Genomic DNA, 24,564 nt, shown 5'->3' with positions numbered 1-24,564 from the left:
AGATCGCGGCGAGGAGGCAGCGCGTCCGTCCGTCCGTCCGTCCGTCCGTCCCTCGGCTGGAGGCGGCGCGGGGCGCAGGGATCGGGGATCGGGGCGCTGCCGCCTCCCGCTCCGCAGCCCGGCCCCGGGTGAGTGCGAGCCGCGACCTCGGGCTCCGGCCCCTCTCGGACTGGGGGCTCGGGGCGGCCCGGCCCGGGGGGCAGCGTGGCTGGCGGCGATGCCGCCGGCGGCCCGAAGGGGATGTTTGCCGGGGGGCGGCTTGCGGAAGGGAGCGGGCTGGGCCGGCTCCGCTCGCTCGGCGGTGCCTTTGGAGCACAGCGCTGGCATAAGACCTGGGTAAGTTCTCCATTTAAAAATATTAAAAATAGACCCTCCGGCTCCATAGCGCTGCCGAGTGAGTCATTTCCAAACCAAATCTCTCCGTCTAACCCTTCCCCCCAGGAGACGCAATAATTCTGAAACCAGGGGTGAAGGGCAAGAGCTTTTTCTCCCATCTTTTTCCTGAATAAATTGAATTAGCACGTAGCTGCTGCAAGAGGAGACAAAAGCCATAAGAGTAGATAGTCATCTGTTTAAAGAAGTGAAGTGTATCTTTTCTCTCTTGGGCCTCTCTCCCACGGTGATGCCACCCGTCTTTCCCCAACATTGGGAGCTTCTCTGCCCTAGGAATATTTACAGTGCTTTCCATTTTCGTGGACATAATCTACTTTTCAGTTCTTGCAACTGCCAAACACATGTCCTGCCATCGTCTTCTCTGTGGGACATCAGCCACAGCCACATGTCATTCCAGCAGTGACTCCAGTCAACACAGCTCCTGACTGTCTATGCTGAATAGTCCAAAGCACAGCTATTTTTTTTTCACCTTTTCCAATCATATGATGGTTTGTTCATGTAAGTGGGTTGTCTTGACTAGAGGGACTTTTTGTTTGTCAGAAAAAAGTGCTGACTGTATTTATAGGTGATGCTGCAATTCTGCGGTGTGAAAGGTTTTGGTTATGCGGAACTCATCAGTACCTCAATCAGCGTGCAAGACGTGTTTGCATCTGGCATATAGTGCTGTAGTTCTGGAGCACAAGTCCTATGAGGAGAGGCTGAGAGAGCTGGGGTTGTTCAGTCTGGAGAAGAGAAGGCTTAGAGGCGACCTCATCACTCTCTTCAACTACCTGAAGGGAGGTTATAGCCAGGTGGGGGTTGGTCTCTTCTCCCAGGCAACCAACAATAGGACAAGGGGACATGGGCTCAAGCTCTGCCAGGGGAGGTTTAGGTTAGATGTTAGGAAGAAATTCTTTACAGAGGGGGTTATCAGGCATTGGAACGGCCTACCCAGAGAGGTGGTGGATTCACCATCCCTGGAGGTTTTTAAAAAGAGATTGGACGTGGCCCTTAGTGCCATGATATAGTAATTGGAGTTGGATCAGGGGTTGGACTTGATGATCTTGGAGGTCTTTTCCAACCCAATCTATTCTATGATTCTATGATTCTATGTGCATACATATTTAATGTATATACCCATAGATCATATTTCATGGTAAGGCAGCGTGCACAAGACACAGAGGCTGATATGCAGGCTATGTGTTTTTTTCTAAAACAGATGCCACAGTCCAACTGTGCAGTAGCCCCTAACAGAATAGATCTAAATCAGAGGAGACAAGACATTGTGGTTTACTAATGAACTGACTTCCTTGAAAACCACATAGCTGGGGGTAAAATTCTGTCCTTTGACCTCTGTGAAGAACTTTGTTAGCATTTTAACAAAAAAAGTGATCTATAGTTGAAAATCTGTGCAGCAAATTATGCCACGACAAGGATGTTAGGTTTGAGAACCTGTTCTGTGGTAGCAACCGAAAACTTAATGACATGTCTATGTAGGTAAGTGGAGAATGGTGATGTAAAAGCATTTGCATTCAATTCTTTTTTCTGCTTAGATTCAATTTCTCCTATTAAAGCTACTTATATTTTTTACAGTCAAGAGAGACCATTGTGATTGATTGACCTGTCACATAAGATGCAGAGTGCTGAGAGATTCCAGCAGAAGGCATGCAGCTTTTCTTTTAGCTGTAACATGGGAGACATTCATGAACTCAGGGCTGCTACCAAAGTCCTGAACCAAAAAAAAGAGGCACAAGAAAAAGTAAACTTCAGATCCCAAGGAAATGCAAATTTCACAGTAATATAAGACAATGTATGCTCTTGATACTCAGTTCCTAAACAATGAATGGCATTCTCGCTAAGGAAGGAAAGTTCTTGTGTTTGGGTCAAAAAACATCTGCTTTTTGGTGAAGGTAGGAAGAAACTTTTCCAGAGGTGGATTATTCTGTGGTTCTCTATGATGGGGGTGTCCAGAGTCTCTTACTGAAATAGCTGTCAAGTCAGGTAAGGTGTGTTGCACTGAGCTCTACATGGATGTTACCTGTAAGTTGGAAGTGCCAAGGGTGAACAGGGAAGTACAAGTGCATTCAAGCATTTATGGGAGTCTTTTTTGCTCTGTCAGTTTAATAGCAATATTTCCTTCTGGCAATTTTGCAGCAGAGTTAAGGTGACAGTTTTGCATTTGTCTTCCGCCTTCAAGATAAAATTCTTTGTAATTACTTTTATTCAGTGTGTTTATGGGCTGTCTGATATCACCTGAAACTCTGATAAGACTTTCAAGGTTCACTTTCAAAGTTCAGCTGGAACACAGGTAGTGTTTATTGACTATTAAGTCTCTTTTGGAAGAATTTCAATTCCTTAAATTTCCAACAACCAAAGACACAGAATAGGTGAAATATTTAACCTTTTATTTGGTGTAGCTTCCATTCTTATGGAAAGAGTGGAGGAATGGGACTTGAATGCATCATCAAAGATTTAAAAGTAGAAGACATATAAGTACTAGAATTTTATCCTTTTTGTAACTCATATTCAATGAGTTCAGTTTTCATGTGACTTTTTTAGGTGCCAGAGGTATTTGTGGCTATTTTTCTCCATAATGTATGGCCTTTTGTACTCATTGTTTCTGCTGATGTGAGTTCAAGCATAAATATACATTGACTGACTATGTGCTGGGTTCCAGGGCTTATTCAGTAGGGCATAACAACCTGTTCTTACTACACAAGAAGGGCTTAAGTGCAGCTCAGAGGATGGAAGATTGTACTGAGGATTTTAGCAAAACCCCAGTTGTACCAGAGGTGGCTGAGGATGGGCTGTGATGTATAAGCAGCTTATTAACTGCCATGTTTTGTAGCCCCAGGGTTAAAAATGTGGGCCATACTTGTGTGTTTAATAACAACAACAGGAATGTGACAACAAAAAACAAACAAAAAGGAATAAGAATGAAGTGCAAGAAAGCACAAAGATAATAGGTTGTCATTCTAGTTGCAGCAGAGGTAGTTCCGAAAGTAATTGCAGTTGCTGACTTATTGTTTGATTTTGATAAAGTGTATCCTGAATGCTTTCTGATTAACATTCCTATAAAATTAAACATGTAATTCCATTTAGACTGATATGACCTTTTTACTTCTGAAACTGTTTTTCTCTCACTTCATGCTTCTGCCTCACATACAATCATAGAAATATAGAATGTTTTGGGTGAGAAGGGACCCTAAAGATAACCTACTTCCAACCTTCCACTAGACCAGGTTGCTCAAGGCACCATCCAGCCTAACCCTGAACAATTCCAGGGATGGGGTATCCACAAGTTCTCTGGGCACCTGTTCCAGTATTTCATCACTCACAGTACAGACTTTCTTCCTAATGTCTAATCTAAACCTACTCTCTTTCAGCTTAGAACCATTCTCCCTTTACCTACCACTACGTACCCTTGTAAACAGTTCCTCTCCAGCTCTCTTGTAGCCTCCTTTAGGTACTGGAAGGCTGCTCTAAGATCTCCCCAGAGCCTTCTCTTCTCCAAGCTGAACAACCCCATCTCTCTCATCTTGTCTGTTAGGAGAGGTGGTCCAGTCCTCTGATCATCTTCGTGATTCTTCTCTGGACTCACTCCAGCAGGTCCTTGCCTTTATTGTGTTGGGGGACCCAGAACTGGATGCAGTACTCCAAGTGGGGTCTCATAAGAGCAGAGTAGAGGGGGGGAATCACCTCCTTTAACCTCCGAGCTGTGCTACTTTTGATGCTGCCCAGGATATGGTTGTCTTTCTGGGCTACAATTGCACATTGCTGGGTCATGTCAAGCTTCTCATTCACCAACACCCTCAAGTCCTTCTCCCCAGGGCTGCTCTCAATCTATTCTCTGCCTGATCTGTATTTGTGCTTAGGATTGTCCTGACTCAGGTGCAGCACCTTGCACTTAGCCTTGTTGAACTTCAAGAGGTTTGCATGGGCCCGCCTCTCAAGCCTCTCAAGGTCCCTGTGAATGGCATCCCTTCTCTACGGGGTGTCAACTGCACCACACAGCTTGTTGCCATCAGCAAAGTTGTTGAGGGTGCACTTGGTCCCACTGTCCATGTCACTGACAAAGATGTTAATCAGTGCCGGTCCCAATACTGACCCCTGAGGAACAACACTCGTCACTGCTTTCCACTTGGACAAGGAGTCATTGATTGCAACTTTGAGTGTGACCACCTTCAAGAAAGCATTCCTGTGGCTTGTCTCTTCCACTCTTTTAGTTTTATGAATTTGTTTGTGAATTTCACTGCATTTGAACAGGGAAGAAGTGGTCTAAAAGGATAAAGTTTCTCTGAGCTTTGTGGAAATATATTTAGAGCCCATGCTGAAAGAATGGCTGTTTTGTAGGGGTTATCACTTCCTGCACGGGTGAAATTTAGAAGGGAGTGTAATGCTAAGCTACTTTAAGAGTTTAAAAACATATTTGTTAATTCAATCCAAAGTCCTTTTCTACAGAAAGAATTTGATAGCTTACTCATATTTGTGTCACTCAGGTAATACATTCTTGGTCTGTTTTTCTCCGATAGGGATTCACATAGTAGTGCTATTAAACACTATTCCTGCCAGTGGAAGGAAATAATGATTTATGTGTATCACTTTTTTCCCATGTTTTCATGCTTGTTCCCATTTAGCTGTACCAATTAAAAATCATCTGGTAATCAAGCAAGTTTAAGACTAGTAGATCTGGAAATAACATAGGCCACTGCACTGGTGGCCTGAGATCTTGGGAGTACTGTTTTGCTATCAAATCAATTGAGGGTTTTGTAGTGTAAGAGCTTGAGTAAAGCCTTGATATAGAATTGGAGACAAAGCAATGATGATTTTAAATTTGCTGTGTCTTAGTGGGCGAGACTCAAAAGAGGGGTGCAGATAAGTTTGCTGTTTAAAAGAATCTGTTCTAGCTGTCATGGATTAGGACAGCACTGCAGTGTTCCGTTGCAAAAGGATTGTTACTGCAGCTGTCATGAATACAACTTTATGGAATGACTAAAATACCTGAATACTTTCAGTAATCAAAAAATGGTGATAGATCTCCTCTTTCCCCCTTCTTATCCATCCCTCCTCTCTATTGGATTGGGTTCTTATTTTACTGAAGAGATGTATTTTTTTTTTCTCAAATCAGTACATCAGTTTTACGATTCTGAACCTTTGCTACATTTTTGCTTCTTGCTTTTCATGGCTACATTTTTGGTGTGGTAGTTGCTTATTCAGGCAGTATAATTTATTTCAACCAAATTAAATCAGCTGTTAGTGCATCTCATTCAAATTTGTCTCTACCTTCATACTGGTCAGCTAAAAGTGATTCTAATGAGGTGTTCTCTTATTCTCCATCCAAGCATATCAGAGTGTTTTGCAAACATGTGGTGCCTGTTAATAGCCATAACAATATTCTTTGTTTTTGAATGATGAGTCCTAAGAATAAAAAAATATTTTTGAAATAACACAGAAAATCCATGGTAGAAAACAAAATAACTTTGTTGTCTTAGATGCTACTCCTATATTACAAGTTATTTATTTTTCTGTGTGTTGTTTCCTATGACTGGAACCCTTCAGTTCACATTGAATTGACTTGCTCTGTGCTATTACTGATTTCTTACATCTTTTGATGAGCAATTGTACTATCATGTACATAGATGTGAGGTAGCAGTCTTACTTTGATCTGGCCGTAACCTCCAAAGGGATTGGAGGGGTCTTTCAACTATGGAGACAGTTCTCAGATCATGGTGGGATATACAAAAAGGTTTTTCCCCCTCGTCATACATTTCCTCTTGCTCAAAGCAGAGTTTCACTTTGAGTTTCAGGTTTGCTTTAGCATCAGAAACTCAGAGCATTACTGAGTGGATAACACTGACTTTCTTTACAGAAGTTACATGGCTTTGTTATCTGTTTGTAAATTTGTTTGAGATGTTTTGTAAATAAACGCGTGGTGTGGGTCAAATCTGAAGAGGGAATATGCAAAAGATGGGGAAGGAAGACAGGAATACTGGGGTCTCTATTGTGGAGATGAGGGTGTACTAGGAAGATAAGGAAGGTGAGATCTTGTTTTGGGTAATCTTGTTTTGGGTAGTCAAAGTGTAGCAGTAAAATTGTTGGATATATGGTTGCATACCAGAGTGTGAACACTTTGTATCAAGACGACTGTTCTCCCGTACCTATTGATATCACTTCTTTTACTTACTATAGTTAAAATCTATGAAGTTTAATTAAAGATAGGAGGGGCCAGTAGAACATCTCTGGACTATTTATGAGGCATCAAGTTGCTGCCTTTGTGGTGGTGTAGCCCAGCAAAAGAATAATACTAATAAAAAAATAGACACCTTTTAGTATTGAACCAACTTAGGAAAGGAGAGGTAGATCAGATTAATCCTTTTTTCTCTCCAACTCCATGGAGTAACTTGAAAGCTTCATTAAAGCACCTTAGAGGGATATTTTTGTTTGATGAATAGGATCCTGGCTTGTAATGTGGAAGACCAGGCTAAGTCACTTCATGGGCTTAGCATCTTCATTTCCTCAGCCAGAAAATTGAGGTAATTATTTTTACTCTTATTAGTATACCTTCAAGAGCTCTTGATGAAAGGAGTGTTTTGCAGAACTGAGTGGCCCATCTACCCGTGGTTCAGCCTGCCTCGGATCCCTCAGGGTCTTCCCATGGTGCAGGGTGGGGAGGGCAGGCTGGAGATGTAGGGCAGGCAGTCAGGCAACCCTGGCAGCAGTTGGCACTGCACAAGCTGGGGCCACCCAGGGGCTGGCAGGAGGTGTGTGATGGGGTTGCAGGCAATGTGCTTTGGCTGGCTGAAGTCCTGCATTTTCCATCTGATGTGTAACCTGTGCAGAGAGCTTGAGGAATCACCTTGCGTTCCCCCAGGGGACAGCATCTGAGGCGCAGACAAATGAAGTGCACATGGAGCACAGACCTACTTCCCATCTGGATCCTACCCTTGTGCTGAGGAGTAGGGGCATGGCCTGATAGGCCATAGGTAGGCTAAGATAACAGTTGATAACAGCTTCACTAGAGTTTCCTCTTGCAAAATTTCTGAGCTGATTTTTGGGATTTCAGAAACAAGTGGCACTAATTTAAGGGTGGAAGAAACTGTTTTTAAAGTTTGCAACTAGTATCAATCCTATCGACAAGATTAACAGACCTGAAGTCTGGTTTTACACTCTTCCATTTGCCTTCTCAAATTGGGAATGTCTCAGCATGGGCTGTGCTCCTGGCGCTAGCACGAGCACACCTGAAGATGTACTTTTCCTGATGTGAGGGGCTGCTCAGAAGACAAAGTGTCACCACTTTTCATGGTGTTTCAGGACTTGATTCAAACCATATTAAGACCAATATTTAGATTCGTATTGTTTTTGACAGGCTGTGGACTAAGGACTAAAATTTTCATGAGTCAGATAGCCAAAGGTGTGAAGGCATGAAAGGATGAGGTCATGCCTTGAGACTGGGCCCTAGACTGCCTCCAAACTTTTTTACACACTTGCATTCACAAACTTCTGAGATATATCTAAGACACAGCTTCTGATCAATGTTAACCAGAAAGAACCTTCGTTGGTTATCAAAAAAAAAAAAAAATCTCAATTTGATCATCTTGTCTCCTTCTGAAAAGTAGACCTTATTTAATTTTAAGAAACTGAGCAATTGGGAGCTATAAGAGGAACCGAATATGTTGTTAATTTAACAATTGCAAATGCTGTCTGTGTTAGAATATAAACTAAGCTCATGCATGTGCATGCGTAATTGTGATGACCTAGAAGACTTCAAGTTATAGGTTGTGAGCTGTTTTTCCACTTTTCAGTATGGGTACATAGCAAATAAATGAGGGATTTTTGTAAAAAATAGTGTTTTCAGATCTTGTAAGTTGAACTCAAATCAAGAATTTTGCCAATCACACGCTTTGTTAAGGACTTACTGGGCTGGAAGGAGAATCAGCTAACAAGAATCTAGTTAGCTCTCTGCATACTTTTTGTGTCTGAGGCAGGATGAAACCACTCTTTATGGATCTGTAGGCCTAGTACAGTGGAACATTTTTCTAAAGATTATGATTTTCCACACTCAAAATCATTATAAAAAATTTAGATACGTGTTTCAGTATCCAATTTGTGTATTTTGTAGTCATAGGTCATTGATGTAACAGTTGCACAAAGCATATAAAAGAGATAAATATAAGCAAGTGGATATTTTTCTTCATGAAGGGGCTGGTTTTAAGACAGAAAATAATTAAATGGCAAAACATCAGTTATATCTAGATAACCTGTCATTCTCTATTGCTTTATTTCACTCTCCACTATTCCTTTCCCTCCCTTGCCAACTGTTCTAGAGTTACTTTTTGAATTGCAGCTTTTTGGTGTGAATTTTTTGTGAAGTAGAGTTGGTGAAAGTTTTCCTCTAAGAAGGAAAACCAGTTGTAGTTGTTGCTGCCCTGTCACTTCCATTAGCAGCTGTTGCTCTGAGTCTTGCAGAGAAGATATCAGAGAATTTTAAAACGTCTGTTCTTTCATTAAATCTCAGTTACCATGAGCCTTTTGCTTGTTTGGCTCAAGCTTATCATGAAGATTCATAATCTGGAGGAATTGCTGCCAAATTTTTCTTTGCATTATTTTTTCTTTAGCAGAGAGAGATCAAAGTAGGTGTAGCACCTGATCTTGCTTTTCCTGCAGACAGTCAGATATATTATGGTCTGTTGGGAGGGAAAAGTCTATTCATGAAATTATTTTATAGTGATTTCTCTGTTGTTTTTCATGGCTAACAGAAAACAAACAATAAAAATTTCCTAGCTTCATGACTGTAATGTTTTTGTAAATGTCTGTATCCATGTTTGTCTTCATGCTTGATTCTTCTCTTTAAAGGTTCAGATTAATCCTAGAAGTGTTTACTCAGATGTGTTGAATTACTAGTGGATGAAATTACATTGTTGTAAGATTGACTCATCGTCCTACTGTGCTCCCTCAGTTGGGAACACAGACTTCCATCTTTGAAGAGTTTGCTCCCTTGAATACCTGAGTTTTACACAGATGACATATCTGCCTAGTTAGAGATCTAGAGGGTTTTTGTGGCTGGATTGAGATGATGATCAAGGATAAGAGAAAAAAAAAGACTGGGGTAAGACAACTGGAAGGGAAGGGAAAGTAATACCTACCTCTTTGACTCACTCATGACAAAGTGTCTTGCCAAAAAAGATGTACAGGGTCATTTAGTGAGATGAGGAGAGTGGGGTATGGTTTAGGATATATCAATTGGCAAATAGTTTGAAATCCTCTGATGGCATTTAAAGAATTATCCCAGCAGCTGGAGCATATGGCAGCAAAAGATTATCTTGGTGTGGCTATATGTTTTATGAAGTCGCTGTACTTCAGTCTCCAAGTCTTTATATTTTTTATAATTGATGTGAGAGTGTTGCTTGGTGGCTAGAACATGCTGCATCCTGGTGTCTCCCATCATTCTGTGTAAAAGGGGAAAAGTAATTGCTTCTCTGGAAAGCTTTTTCTAGTTCTGTGGTTGATAATATGACTGTGATTATTAGAAGTAGGTTTTATTTTGTGCTCTTCTAAACCACTTTAATCTTAGAAAGTAGATTGCAGATGTGAAAGAATTTGGACTGAAAGCCTCTAGGAGAACAGTGTTGTTGAGCATTTCTGCATAATTCTATGAGAGTTTTCACAGCAAAATGAAAAGGAAAATTGTTCCTTGCTGTACTCAGCATTTTGCTAAATACTGTTCATTCCCAATAGCTAAAATAGCCTGAATACCATGAGGGCTTCTTACTAACCTATAACTATGTTAATGCCTTTCTCGCCACAGGGGTAGTTTCTCCCAAGTAAAAGCCAAAAAATTGCACACTGCAGAATGCACACCACAGATATTGCCAACAAACTGCTACTGCAACCTTCCAGTGAAAACGAAGCTTTATTAAAAAGGCTGCCTTGCTTCGGGGAAAACTTTCAGTGGAAACTAGTTGCTGTGAAAGGAAAATCTGGTATGATGGAAGCGTTTGATTGGGTGCTTTGTCGACCTTTGGATGCTCAGTATCTGCAAAGTATATGTGCCAAAAGTCTGGTTTTTTAGTAAATGCTCTGTTACTTTTAGCTTTATGGAACTCTGAAAATAATTTAAATAGGCTGTGGGCATGGGGAGAGGATGGTCTTTCTCATAGACTTTGGCATTTCCAGTTCTGATAACACGAGGGCCAGTTATGTTTGGATGCCATTTGGTGGTTAGCCTGCCTTCAGAGTAACAGTTTGGTGTGCCTGTCATTTAGTAGTTAGATAAGATTTAGATTTGGGTTTAGATACAATAGGAGAGATTTATATATTTGAGTCCTGAAAAATGAAAATAAAACTCTGAACCAGGTCCTAAAGCCGAAGATATTGTCTGAAATTCCTAAAGAGGTCCTCAAGCAAGGTTGACTTGACTGTAGTACGGCATTGCAGGCTGGTTGGGGGAGGAAGGGGGAAGAGAGGTCTCTCATCTGCACTCCTCAGACAAAAGTTAGTTATTATCTGTCCTGGTGACTTTAACAGATATTAGGGAAAATGACATGTATGTTTCCGTGAACTTAAGCACATTCCCTAGGTAAGAAGTGTACAGAAAATTCATCGTGGGGCCTGGTGTAATGCTGTGGTTCTGCTGTGTGGAATTCATCTTTTAGACCCATAGCTCAGGAGAAACCTTCCTGGTTGTGGTGTTTTACCTCTTGCACAGAATGGGCCAAAGAATTTCCTACACAAATTTTACTTTATTTATATTAAGGCACAGAGGTTGTTCTACTTATTTACATTTCTGAATTTAAGCTTTCCCTTTGCAGCTTAATATAACTCAAATATAAATGTATCTTTATAAAATCATTTTGCTACTGGGGAGGAAGATGTTTGTATGCGCTTATGGCATCTGGAATAGTGATAGGACAAGGCTTGTGGGCTAGCACATCTTAAACATTGCTTTCTAGACCTGTTAAATGCCTACAAATGATCTAAAATAACATTTATACTGCATTTTATAGCTCTGAAAGTGGAAGGTGTTCCTGCCCATGGCAGGGGGATTGGAACCAGAGGATATTTAAGGTCACTTCCAACCCAAACCAGTCAATGTTTCTATGTGTAAAGATTATTAAGTGACAAATTTGACAGTGATGCTGAGAGAAATGAGCTGTCATTCATCCAGCTCCTCATGCTGTCAGCTTTGGAGCTGTAGATGACAAACAGTGGCACAAGCTCTTATTTTGCAACAAAACCAGCCATTATACTTGCACTTTGCCTTGTGGACACCTTTTGATCCATTGTCAGAAGAGCCTGCACTCAGCTCTCCAAGGTGCTGTAGCTTCTTTTCCTCTAGTGATTCCTGATGTGGTTACTGTTGTCAATAGAGAAATTGCTGACAGATTGAAAATGTGTGGGCAATGTCAAATGAATTGTTGCTTAAAAATGCACACAGAAGATCCTGATGATTTGGTTGTGCTAGTTTACATTTATTCTTAATTTCTAAAAGTTATGACTTTTTTTTTTTTTGTAATTGGAACAGAGCAGCCATAGAATCAACAGATTGCTGTCCTTTCAAGCAAAACCAGTTAGGGCTAAGCTCATTTTACGAAAGATTGTTTGGGCTTTGTCATCTCTGAAGACAACCAGGAGTTGTCTAAAGACAGAAAAGAGTTGCATTTGTAGTCATGTTCCAGTTCCACAGAGATCTCTGAAAGCTGTATTTAGCTGGTGAGGGAATAACAACCATATTTATTTCTTGAATAGCACTAAGAACGATAGTACCACATGTTCCAGTGCCTAAAAATGAAACGGTTTCTCAGTGTTTTCTCCTTTAACTTCCCTGTTGGCAGGGCATGTGGTGCCTGTGGCACAGCAAGAGCCTTGAGGTGGCATCGTGGTGGTTGACCAGAATCTGACAAGGCCATGGAGAAGTGGGCTAGCAAAGTGAGCTCAGTGTGAAATGGGGCTGGCTGGGTGGGAAGAAAGCTGTTGTCATACATGTAAGAGTTAATTATAGTTTGGGCGGTGGAAAGAGTTTCCTGGAGCTGAATGCTAGTCAAATTAGAAACACTGTGCAGATACACAACATTTATTTGCCTGATCATCTCTCTTTTTGCCTCATGCTGAAGGTGTAGTAGAAATGGGAAGATTTTCCCTTACATCTTTCATGTGCAGTTCAGTTAGTCAACTATTTTGTTTAGTTTTTTTCCTCTCTCTCCTGCCTCCCACAACTCATTCTCCAAACTGCCAAGTACAACTACGGCTTGTAATAATCTGAAGTGGGAAGATTTCAAAGTACAGAAGCTTTGCCAAAGTTTTTTTGTGGTTTTTATCCAAGATCACTTCTATTTCTGTGGTTTACTTGGGGCTTGCATATTCATCTACATGAAGATGATGATCCGAGTGGAAAATACAGGCATTTCGTAATTGGCCTAGCAATTACTTCTCATGCTGTAGAAAAAATACAGACATAAAAGTCATATTTACTCTCAAAATATCTGCTTGTCAGAACCCATTTGCAAAAGCTCTCCATCTTATTCTTTTTGTAGTGAACTGATAACAAGTGGGTTTATTCCTTTGCACAACACTTCTCAAAAAAAAGCATTGTGTTTGTTCATCTTTTCTTCCATTGCTTATCTTCTGTTCTTTTCTAGTGGAATAGTTTTCTCTTTCTCCAGCTACTACTATTTTATATATAGACTAAATGGCTAACTCTTTTTAAAGGTTCTACTTATTTACATTTCTGAATTTAAGCTTTCCCTTTGCAGCTTAATATAACTCAAATATAAATGTATCTTTATATAAAGTGCTTCTGTCAGAAGACTTTAGGCATCTCTGTTCTTGTATCTCCGCAAATTGAAATCAAAAGAGAGATCATGTCTGTATTTCTGACTGGTTGTGTTGGATCATTATTTAAGGAGCAAGATGGGAAATGGGGCTGCTAGAGAACTCTGGAAGATTTGCCCAAACTTGCTGTTAATGGCACAGGATATTTTCATCCCTCTCTTCTCTGCCTTACTCTTTTCCTTTCTTTTTGCATTGCAGGACTCCTTCAGCTTCTTCATCATAATGCAATGCATGCCCATGTCAAAACCTGACACTGTGGGGAACTGCTGGTCCAAAGCTGACTCTTTGGTTTTGCTGTTGACTGAGTCCTTGGGTTTGAAGTTTCATTGACATTGCTGAGATTGATGCTTGGACCTTCAAGAGAAGAGACTATCTGATGGTTCTGCTCCACTCCCTCTGACCCTATGAAAGGAGGGTTCACCGTAGCTCCATCCTTTGCTCTCCAGTTCCACAGGATGGGTTCCTTCAGAAGGCCCCGACCTCGCTTCATGAGCTCCCCTGTCCTCAGTGATTTGCCTCGGTTCCAGGCAGCCCGGCAGGCTATGCAGCTCAGCTCCAACTCTGCCTGGAACAGGTGAGCAGGATCTACCTGGGCTGAGCTCTTCCCCTGCAGCAGCTCCACAATAAGGGCCATGTGTGTCTTATCTTTGTGCTTCACACCATTTATAGCTAATCTCGTCTATTTATAAGCATGCCTGAATTTTTGGCATGCCTAAATTTTGCTGGTATTGAAAGCATCCATGGAGGTGAAAAATTTAGAGCTAGTAGTGTTCAGTTGGTTTTGGCCAGTGCTGTTCAGTGGTACTGTCTTGAAGTAAAGAACTATTTTTTGTTTACAGTTGCATTTTTTAAGAATCCTTTAGGAAAATATATTCCTCATACCATAATAAATGTCGATTTCTTAATTCACAGAGACATTTATTTGCATATTATGAAGGTTTTATCACAGTCAAGTTCCTCTGAAAACTACTAAGCTTGTGGCTTCTACCAGCATTTCCTACTGACAACCAAATCCTGTCTGCAGTGTGTGTCATACAGCAATGGTAACTGAGAAAACAATGTGAAGAGTGAAGGCTGAGATGTCCTGTGTCCTGATCTAATTTAATGGTCTGCTGATAGCAAAAGTGGGTGTTCCCACCTTCTGCCACCTGGACGTGCTCTGTGATCTGCAGACCCCTCTCTCGTGCTGACCCAGCTCAGTTTATCAATGTTGCACAAAAGCGGCCTGGCAAAACCAGTGCAGTTTTGTGGCATGACAGTGAGCTGAGGTCTGTGAAGCGTGCAGATGCCATAACTGGCCCATAGAAGGGAATGTCCATTAAGGGAATGACACCTGCTCTTATTAGCCAAGGCAAGCCTTTAGACCTGCTAAACCACCTTATATGCTGTCACTTTATGACTTCCTCTATGCTGGTGAGAGAGGTGTGGATTAGAAGAGCTTAAGCTTGGGTGTGACTTAGGTAATGCTCGCTTGCAGAACGTCTTCCAGCACAGCCAGGGTCTTGACAGATGCTGCAGATTGGGTGTTTCCTGCTAGCATCACTGCATAATGTAGTGTGATGTGTTTGGCAGATATTACCAAAAATTTGTGTCTCCTCATAGCAGTTAATCTGCAGCACACAGCAAAGATCCCCTAAACAGTTGCATTCAAGATGTATCTGGCATGAACAGTGTCCCTCTAACAACTTTCCCTTGCTTACTCTAAACAGAACTGGAGGTTGATTCTGCTCTGTCTCCCAGGACAGATGTGGTAAATAAGTGATGATTTCAAGACAAGAGTGGAAGTATTTAAGGGCAATTAACTTCACCTGGTTATAACACTTTACTTTTGGTGTCTAGCTCACATTGTGCTCTGTGTTAAATGATACTGCTGGCTGTTATTTATGGATGTTGTACTGTCTCATTTCTTTTTTGACAGTGTTCAAACAGCAGTGATAAATGTGTTCAAAGGAGGAGGCTTGCAAAACAATGAACTTTACACCCTCAATGAAAATATCAGGTAGGTTGCTGAAATGCATGAAAAGGGATTTTGTTGCTGCTTGTTTGGTGTTTGCTTGGGTTTGTTCCCTTACAGAACCATAGTTAGAGGATATTGGTGGGAGGAGCAGGGGTCAAAGCAAACTTAAGCACGGCTTTGGGATTTCAGGCCAACTTGCTTCTTTCTTGCTATTGGGTGAAGTATATGGCATGGGGTGCTTGGATAATGTTTCTCTGACTTGCATGGATATGTAGCTTTAACAAGGACAGCTTGTTTATTGACTTGAATTATAAGGATTTTGTCTCTTCCTGGGGACTACACCTCTTCTGGCTTTTTTTACATATTTTTATCACGGAAACTGTGAAGATAGTAACATCTCTTTTCTAAAACTAAGCTTCTCAGAACTGTGGAGTGTTTAAAGCAAACCACAGCATTTCATTTAACAGGTTAATCTTCACATGATAATTGCACAGCAAGACCTGAAAACATGAACCCTAAAGATAAAAAACCTAAAACCCTAGCAAACATTTTCTGGCACTGATGCTAGTGATGGTTAAGAATATCATTTTTTTTTTAAAGGTAGGTTTCGTGATTATCTGTGGTTTCATTCTGATTAGTTGGAAAGTTTGATTAGCAATAGATAGGGCTGTAGAGTAGATAAAGAACAATTTATTCTTGCCTTGGTTCCAAGTGCTACTAAGAGGAGTATTGTCAGGGCTCATGGATGTAGGTTTCTCCCTCTGTCTTTACCACTACATCCGTATTCATTCATCAAGAGTACTGTCTCTGCTTCTGCTTTTGTATACCCTCCCCCCACCCTTATTGCATTTTTTCTGAACTCCAAGATTCAAATGGCAATTTGAGCTAAGCATGTACTGAACAGCACTCTAAACTACCCCTTTCCCTACTTTCAAAATAAATGAGGCTATCAGTGCAGGAGACTCTGTCCGACTTGGTCTGCTCCCAAACCAGAAAAGTTTAATATAATTCCTTTTGAGAGTTGAGCAAGGGTAGCATTTCATACTTTAATGGTACTTTGGTGTGTTTGGGTCAGAAGTCCTCAAGTTAGGTTTAAGTACTTGGAGCTGTCTTAATTCTCCATGGGATGTCTATTTCTGGGTGTGAAAATAAAAACAAATGTAATAAGGCTTGGGAAATACCTTAACCCACAGCCTGTTAGCAGACTTGGGGACTGGGTTTGGGCTTCATGACTTGTCTGCCCATCTGTTGCCCATGGCCGTGGCTGCATCCTGCTGTACCCCCGCAGTGCAGGCAGGTGCTCCTCCCTAACCTTCCAGGGAGGCAGTACAAAGGGCAGAACTGCTGCGTGGTCTGGGCTTGGCCCCAGTGGCTGAACCATGCCTCATGTTGGTTACTGAAGTGAATCTAGACTGTCAAGAGTCAGGCAAAGAACAGGAAATTCTTTGTGAGCTGTGCATCCTTTGAAAGCAGTGCTGATGGTGGAAGGGGAAATGCCCTCTTCCACAGACATGCACTCCTAAGCAATACTTGGAAGCACTCACCTTGACATACATGAGTAATGTTCCTGCAGGTGCTCTGAGCATTGGTTACATCTCCAAATGTCATTCTTTAAATAGGCCATTTAACATTCAAGAAGCTCATTAGTGTCCATCTAAGGAGTGAAGGACGTGCATCTGCATTTATGTTTGTATGAACACCTGCAGCCTTGCACCTGTGGTTCTTGGTGTAGCTCCCAACATACTGTTAGCTTTGTGTGTGCGAGGTGAATCTCCAGCTTGACATTGGGCAAAAAGCCAGACCTGTCAGACAGCCAGCTTTTGTGTGCCATTAGGTCGAGCTGGTGCATTTTCCTTTTTTTGTAGTTCTCCATTCAGCTCCTTGGTTGTAGTTAACAAATGCAGTAAGAGACTCTCAGATTCTGTGCAGTGCTCAGTCCTTTGACGGTGGGAAACAGAAGAGAGTTTTAAAAGAGGACAGTAATGACAGGACCAGAAGATGAGCAGGTGGTAACATTTTGCTCTGGATTACTGACACCATGTTTTTATCTCCTTGTGATTTGATACCGTGTCACTGGCATGTTGGTTTTTTTTTACTGCTCTGAAAGTCAGTTGTGACAGCAAGAGGATATGTAAAAAATGCCACTGCAAGATGTAATTTCAGGAAGCAGGAGGCCGTGATTAAGAGAAGATCCCTCCCCTGGTTTTTCTCTAAGGTGCAAGCCTCTGGGTGCTGGCCTACCTGCATGAGGCAAAGTCCTGCTGGGCTTGTCAATCAGCTGATGGAGAGCCAGCTGGGTTTGGCTGAAGCCAATGGACAAACTTCTGGCAAATGGACCCCCAAAGATTTATTTGGTTTGTTGATCTCATAGAAATAGAAATGTGCTTTGATTTGGATGGGTGAATATAACCACTGTGGGAGAGAAAGAGTAGAGGCATGTTGACCTGCGAATAAATGTAGAAGCATTTAGAAAATGGTTATGGAGGAAGGTTGTGGTCAAATTTTTCTTTGAGAAAAGATTAGGAAACAGTGATGTAGTTTGTTGGTAAGAACCCAGCCTGAGAACTGGATGGTCACTGATTCAAATGCTATTTTTGAGTGCTCTTGATTATACTTCATGTTGGTAAAAAGCAAAACTCTTAGAACAGAAAAAAATCCACAATGTTTGGCAGTGGAAAGTGTTGGGTGACTTTTAAGTTTTAGGCAGAATTTATGCTCAGTCACTGAAAGATGAAAGTGCAAATGTACTGAGCTTCGTAAGTTGTATTTTTAATGCTTCTTCTGATGTAAGACAATCCTGATTTTTATATTGGTGTTTTGAAATACAAATATGTATTAGAATTTAAAACTTTTATCACGGCCTGATTTAAAGCCAACAGTTTCAATTAGAAAGATTTCTTTAGAATGGTTTCTGCCCACATGTATTTAAAACATCTCTTGTTAAATTTCTAGAACCTCTTTCTTGAAAAATATGCCTTCTCTTTTATTTTTTGAAATGTGGTAGTCATGGGAAAGCTGCAGCTTCTGTTTCATTTTTCCTCTCCTTATCCTCCCACCTTCTATTTCCAAGAGAAAAGGAAGCACAACATTAGAGAGATATGCTATCTTCAGTGGAACGAAAGATGTCTTTGTCTAAACAAAAAAGCAGAAAAAATTATGGATTTCAATCTAAGTAACTTTAAATTTTCTCCCCAGCTTTCTGTTCGTTCAAGGGGTAAATGTTTTTGGGTTACTTTTTGCTTATTCTAGATGCATGTAGACTTCAGAGAAACTCTTTTGTTCCTTTAAAATTTGACAATAGCCTTTTTGGGCATTTGCAAAATATATATGTAACTGTAAAAGAAGTCTAACAGTGGTCAAAATGACACATTCACATATACTCACATATCTTTGGTATTACTGGTAGTAAAGTGCAGATATACCTGTAAGAAATGACCAGCAATGGCTGCTACTTCATGGCTGCATTCCTTTTGTCTACAGACGGCTGCTGAAGAGTGAACTTGGATCCTTCATCACAGATTACTTTCAGGTACTGCATGATTTCCTTGCTTTATTTTGAGGTTTGCTCTCTTCAGCTTTTTAGCCTATAAAAAAATTAGGACACCTCTTTACATGCATGTAGCCTACGTGTTTCAATTTTGTTTTGCTACACAAAGTGATGGAGGTACTGGACTTTTTAAATGCAGGCCATATAGCCTTGGGAGTAACCATTTTTATGGGTGTGTGTGCAAAATTAAGGATAATCTTCCTTTGCACATAAGAAAGGGTACTAGTAGCCTGCCAAGATCAAGAAGGAATTCACTTGAATTTTTTAAAGAAGATGGGATCCCTTTTCTCTAGAATAGAAAATTCAGAATTAGGTCTTCTGCAACAGGGGCCAGCAAAGGGACACAGAAATGATAACAGCTGCCTGGAGGCAGGAGGGGGCACAGAGAAGGAAGTTTCTATCAGCAGGAAATCAACCTGGGTACTTTTTACTTTTTAGTCCCACAAATATGAAAGCAACTTCTAAAAAAGCAAAATATGAAGCATGAGGGAAGACTTGAACAATCACAAATGTGAGTTGTTGCCTTTTACTGATACTGTCCAGATAAACAGACATGTAACCACATGAAAGCCTGTTGGATGATTTTGAGAAAGCACTGATGGCTTTCAGTGTTTTAATTTGTTCAGTGTAGCATTGATTAAAACAAAAGACACTACTGGAAACAAGAAGGTTTTTTCCCTTTGAGTAAGAGAGAGACAGAAAATTTCAGTACTTTCTGAAGCGGCTGATGCTGCTTTGTACTGTGCTAACAGCTTAAAGGAGGAAAAAGAAGACTAGTCTTGTTTCCTATCAGATTACATGATTTATTAGATTACAAGACTTAAAAAAAATCCCCTGCTCTGCCAGCAAGTGAGAAGCAAACTCCTACCCCAGAGGTAGTTATGTTCCACTTCCTCAGACCCTCCCTGCACAAGTTGTTTACTGCAAAGAGGTGACTGCTGGTCTTGTGTGGCAGGACGTTTCCTAGAGCCTGAGAGGGGTCTGGCAGCAGCCACTGGCACTCAAATTTAATTTCTGGGTTATTTTTGCTCAGTGTTACAAGGAGTAACTTGACATCCATCAGACTTAGCCTGAAGTAAAACTCTTAGTGCAGGCAAGTCGTGAGACAAACTGTGAGATAAAGGCTATTGTTAGAAATGAGATTTTTTTCCTCTGTGAGGTAAGATGCAGACTTATTTCTGATTCTAGACTAACAGCACATGGCAGTGATAAAAGCTATCACTCCCTCCTGAATATCTTTCCTCAGAAATCCTAGGACCATGGAGTGGATGAAGAACATTCTCGTGCCAAAGAAGGGCTGACAACATTATTTCATTTGTCTATGGGTTCTGCTTCACTGCTGATGCCAATGCATTTATGGCAGTACTGTGCCACCAAAATGAGCAGAGTTGAGTCAAGCTGCTGATTTGGCTGAAAAGTAACCTTGAAAGAAAAAAATGAAGTTTTCAACTATTTCCTCTGACGTGTTGTGGTCATCACCTCTGACATGGGGGAGGTGCTGGGAGTGGGTCACCAGTATGGGCAGTGGAGTCTTTTGGCAGTGACTTCCTCCTCTATCTGTTAAAGCCCTCTGAAAGCTATCCCAAGAACCAAGTTTTCTGTCCTCTTAGGTTGAAATGGACCCTGAAGGTTATGATATCTGTTTAGCCAGGCAGTTTTAAACCTCCTAGCAGCAATTAGAGCAACTAACTGAATCATGTAATATTTAGATATGATAAACTGACAAATGTTTTCCATTTCTTATGCCACAGCACTTATAACAGGAGTCACTAAGATAATGTTTAAAATCACATTTGCTTTAAGAGTTCATGATTTTACGTTATGTATATTTTATAAACTCACACATGCACATTTTTTTCTAACCACTGAATATATAAGACTAAAATGGAACATAGCTTTTTAGTGAGACAAAGCTACCTTTGTGATCAACTTGACTTGATTACTCACAAGTCCTTTTCATCAACACTCATGCAAATGAACCATTTTTAGCTCCTGAGATTGCTAAAAGAACGTTTAGGAAATGGTTGGAGTTCGTTCAGTCTTTTTCTGCTACCAAACCATCACCATACCGGAGTTAGTGAGCCTGTTGTCTTTGAAAGAGAAATATAATTCCTCTAAGGGTTTCAGTGCAAACTCAGATGTTTCATTCTGAAGGAGAGTTGTGTTTATAGATCTGCTGCTTTAATAATCTTCCTATATATGCAATCCATCTTGGATAGGAGTCTGAGTGTAAATGCTAGATGGGATTTGCAGTAGTTGCTGCAGATCTGCCTTAAAGCAGGGCTTTGTTCTCCAGATTTTTCAGTACTGACTTTGCCCATTAACTGATTCAAGAGTTTCCTGCTGCTGAAAAGGGACACTTTGCACTCACCTCTCTGTTCAATAACCCACTGGATCCCCATTTGCTCTTGATGCTGGGTTATTTTGTTAGTAGTCAGCTGAACAACAACATGGAGAAATCCTATTACCATGGAAGATAAGAGGCTGGGGTTTGAAGGAACAGGGTGTATTGGTGATTGGGACTTTTCTGGTGCAACTGTACAATTTTTCAGATAAGCTCCCTTCGTTTTCCTGTTCTCTGACCCTTGTGTTTGTGGAGAAAATTTTTTAAATATAAAACTAGTGAGTGTTGCATTATCAACCTGATTCTACAAACAGCCTGAAACAAAGCCTTTGGAAAAGATGAACTGTTTCTTTTCACTCTCTGGGGGTTTGGTAATCTTGAAACTCACGAGGAGGGGAAAAAGCAAATGCATTTATGCATATTAATTGTCTCCTCCTAAGGCGGAGAGACCTGATCCCTTCTCAGGCACTGTAATCTCTCCCAGAACACACAGGCTGCAAATGCAGAAAGTCAAATGCTCAGAGCTGATGCCTCTTCAGCCTACGTCCACTTCCTGCACTGGCAGAGCTGGTAGGTGAGGAATGGCAAGTGGACTGTATTCCGTTATTTAACCCAATGAGAGCTTTGATGTCTTAAAATCAGAAGCAAGCTGTTATATAATTTCCAGCCTGTTGCAATGGAGAGCCACCGGAGGTGGCAAGTCCTGACTCAGAATTAGACCTGGCTTTCTCTTCGTATGCGAAGCCACAGAAACTGCAACATGCAAGCACACACGTTGAGGGGTATCATGCAAAGTCAAAATAGCAAGATGATAATGGATAGCTGAAAAGTAAGCAGTGTTAGTGGTGAGGCAAGCCTGGATCCAAGCCAAAACTGATTTTATCATCTCCCTTTGGGGCAGTTAGAAGTGGAACTGGTGAACCATTCTGTGGGTCAGAGTCCCTCTCACTGTAGGTTTGCCAGTTGTGCAAGGTGGCCACAGTGGGAGGGGGAAATATGCACTCCTCCCTCTACTGTGGCACCATAAAGCTTTTGCTTAGGTCCCTGCTGCAGGTTTTTCTGGGACTCCAGAAAGAGAGATGACTCCAGCGTCTCTCGTGATGCTTGCTGTCTCCTTTGAAAGGCTGCTTTGTAAAGCCTAGCTAGCAGCTGGAGATAGTATGTGTCTGCTTAGTCAAACGCAAAAACCTCGTGTGTGTGATATATCTTTTCATGATGCCAGGTTTCTATGTCTACCTGTCTCACAGCAAGGCAAGGAAATAGTTGTATAGGTCATTTCTAAATACAGGCAACACTAGCTCTTCTCTGGCCAAGTGCTGTCTCATGCCTACTGCCAGAGGCTGCAGCAGCTCAGCTGCTGCACAAGGAAGAAAATTCACACTTTCGTGATTTGCAGAGCTCAGCCGTATGTCTGCAATACTCTTTTGGGTCACGCTGGTCTTTATTATTGTATTTCTCTTCTGACTGGCTGGGAACCTCTGTTCATGCAGGTCTGTTAATTATTTCTGCTTCATCTGGCGCTTTCTAGGAGTTTTCATGGAGCAGCTCCGGGCACTCCATAGCAACTGTCCAGCTTCGTTATCATGGATGGGGTCACCTGGGAGCTCCTCACTGTTATCGAGCAGAGGACCTAGTCCTGGGTGGCAGCAGCAGCAGGGACAGATGCTTTCAGGCCCCGCTCACATTAACTCTGTAGACATGTGTGAATCTCTCAAAGCATGGCATGGGACAGTGAGCCATGCCCTGGCTAAGCAGGACTCCCACCTGGAGCAGTGACTCACAGTGCAGTCAGGGGGCTTGGCTGTGGGATATTCCTGTAGCTGCTACCTGGCTGGTACATTGTGCTCTAGGTTGTAGCAGTGTTGCCTACTTGGTCTGCCTGGTGTGCAGACCTTCTTACTTTCCTTGTTTCACTTTCTCTCTTTAACTAGGCTTTTTTTAAATTTGTTGTGAACAAAGCCAGCTCTAAGAAGAGTAATTTTGGGATGTTATTTTATATTTATCTTGCAATCTCTTCTCCACGTAGTATTGAAGTGATCTCTCTGCTTTTGTCACTATTTTCTCTCTTTTTGGAGAAAAAAGAAAGGATGGGGAGTTGGTAGTGCTGTAGGTATGAGCTACTGCAGCTCACACAAATTTGCATTTTGTGAAACAGGTAGGTGTATGTGTGCAACTGACAATAACTTTGTAGAAAATACTTTCCAAGTAAGTTTGGGTGATGCCTTCTTTCTCAAATTAACATCAGATTATCCACAAAACAGTGACCATGTGTTTGTAGAAGCTGTAAAAGTGTGTTTTAGCATTAGAACACAAAGCCTCAGCTTTTATCTAGAAAACGGGGCTGCATTTAAGAAATGCTGTAACATGCAGAAGAAAAATGATTTTTTCAACCATCAAAATGAGGTCAACTATTTTTAATATGTTCTGGAGTTTTCTTCTGTTCCAAACTTATGTTGCTTGATGAACTAGTATTAATGTGTTAATTTAAAGGTGACTTTTAAAAGGCATACTGGGCATGTTTTCTTGGAGACGTGACCAGAAAGCAAAATTTGTCCATAATTAAATGGGTGTTTGTGCAAAATTTTTTTCTCCCAAAGATAATGGCTTATTTTTTATTAGCAGAAGAATTAATTTGTACCTTGCTATGTCGCAGACATGGCTTTCAGACAAGATGTGAAGTTGCCTTTGATGGCTTGAACCTCCTTGATGGTTTCTGTGGAATTGCTGCCTTGAACCTCCTTGATGGTTAGCTGTTTTTTGGCACCCTTCTGTTTAAATATACCACCCACAGCAGAGTAAGCTGTGCTAGTGGCAGGGCTGTCACCCCTTAATCCTTCCTGTTGAATCTGTCCAGTTACTGTCACCACAATCAGCCTGCTGACAGAGCACTTTTGACAGTCAACATCTTATTTGCCTCAGGCGAAGTCAGATGGGTACCATTCTGCCCAGAGTGTAGTGGGAGTGCACAGAGGAAGGGCCTCCGTGGCCCCCATTGGGGATGACCAGCTCCTGACAAGGTAGAGGGAGGGAGAAGGTATTTGGCACTGCCAATTTGAGACAGTAGCCCCAGTTGTGCCTGGGACAGCTTCCACCTTCTGAGTAGGTGGGGCAACTGGAATTGCTCCATTGGGTATGAATGGAGAAACTTACCTCAATTTCTCTAACAGGGCAGGCAAAGAGGAAAATACCCGTGCCAGGAAAAAGGAAGGAATTACCAAGTGTATGTGTTTTACAACGTAGTGTGTGACTGCCTTCAAAATTTTTTTTGATTCCCAATGATTTGAGCACAGCTTACTTTAAAAAGTAGCAAACACATGTACGTTGTGGGAGGGTATTTGCTGAGGAACAAATGAAAAGTGACTATTTTAGCTTTGAAGCCTGTCTTTCAAAACTTAGGGCATTTGAAAACTTACTTAAAGGCTTTCCCTTAGCTGCTCTGGTTAGTGGTATACCTGAAACAGCTACTGTGGTTTTCTGCACTGAGAAAAGTATGAGGGTTTCAACCCGTGAGATTTC

The 24,564-nt window shown here is 41.4% G+C and overlaps 1 protein-coding gene across 2 annotated transcripts in view; it reads left to right on the top strand.

Moving 5' to 3' along the window:
- The first annotated feature begins 232 nt into the window (after nt 1–232).
- The window catches only part of PRR5L (proline rich 5 like), a 40,955-nt gene continuing 16,623 nt past the window's right edge, over nt 233–24,564 (top strand). For both annotated transcript variants that reach the window (XM_027642258.1, XM_027642257.1), the window contains exons 1-4: nt 233–336; nt 13,399–13,774; nt 15,119–15,199; nt 18,638–18,686. In XM_027642258.1, the coding sequence (XP_027498059.1) occupies nt 13,605–13,774; nt 15,119–15,199; nt 18,638–18,686 (300 nt within the window). In that variant the 5' untranslated portion in view covers nt 233–336; nt 13,399–13,604. The remainder of the gene's footprint in view (nt 337–13,398; nt 13,775–15,118; nt 15,200–18,637; nt 18,687–24,564) is intronic.

The sequence above is a fragment of the Corapipo altera genome, unplaced genomic scaffold (assembly GCF_003945725.1).
Source record: "Corapipo altera isolate COAL_440 unplaced genomic scaffold, ASM394572v1 23b, whole genome shotgun sequence".
Lineage (NCBI taxonomy): Eukaryota > Metazoa > Chordata > Aves > Passeriformes > Pipridae > Corapipo > Corapipo altera.
This window is presented reverse-complemented; position numbering and strand designations above follow the sequence as displayed.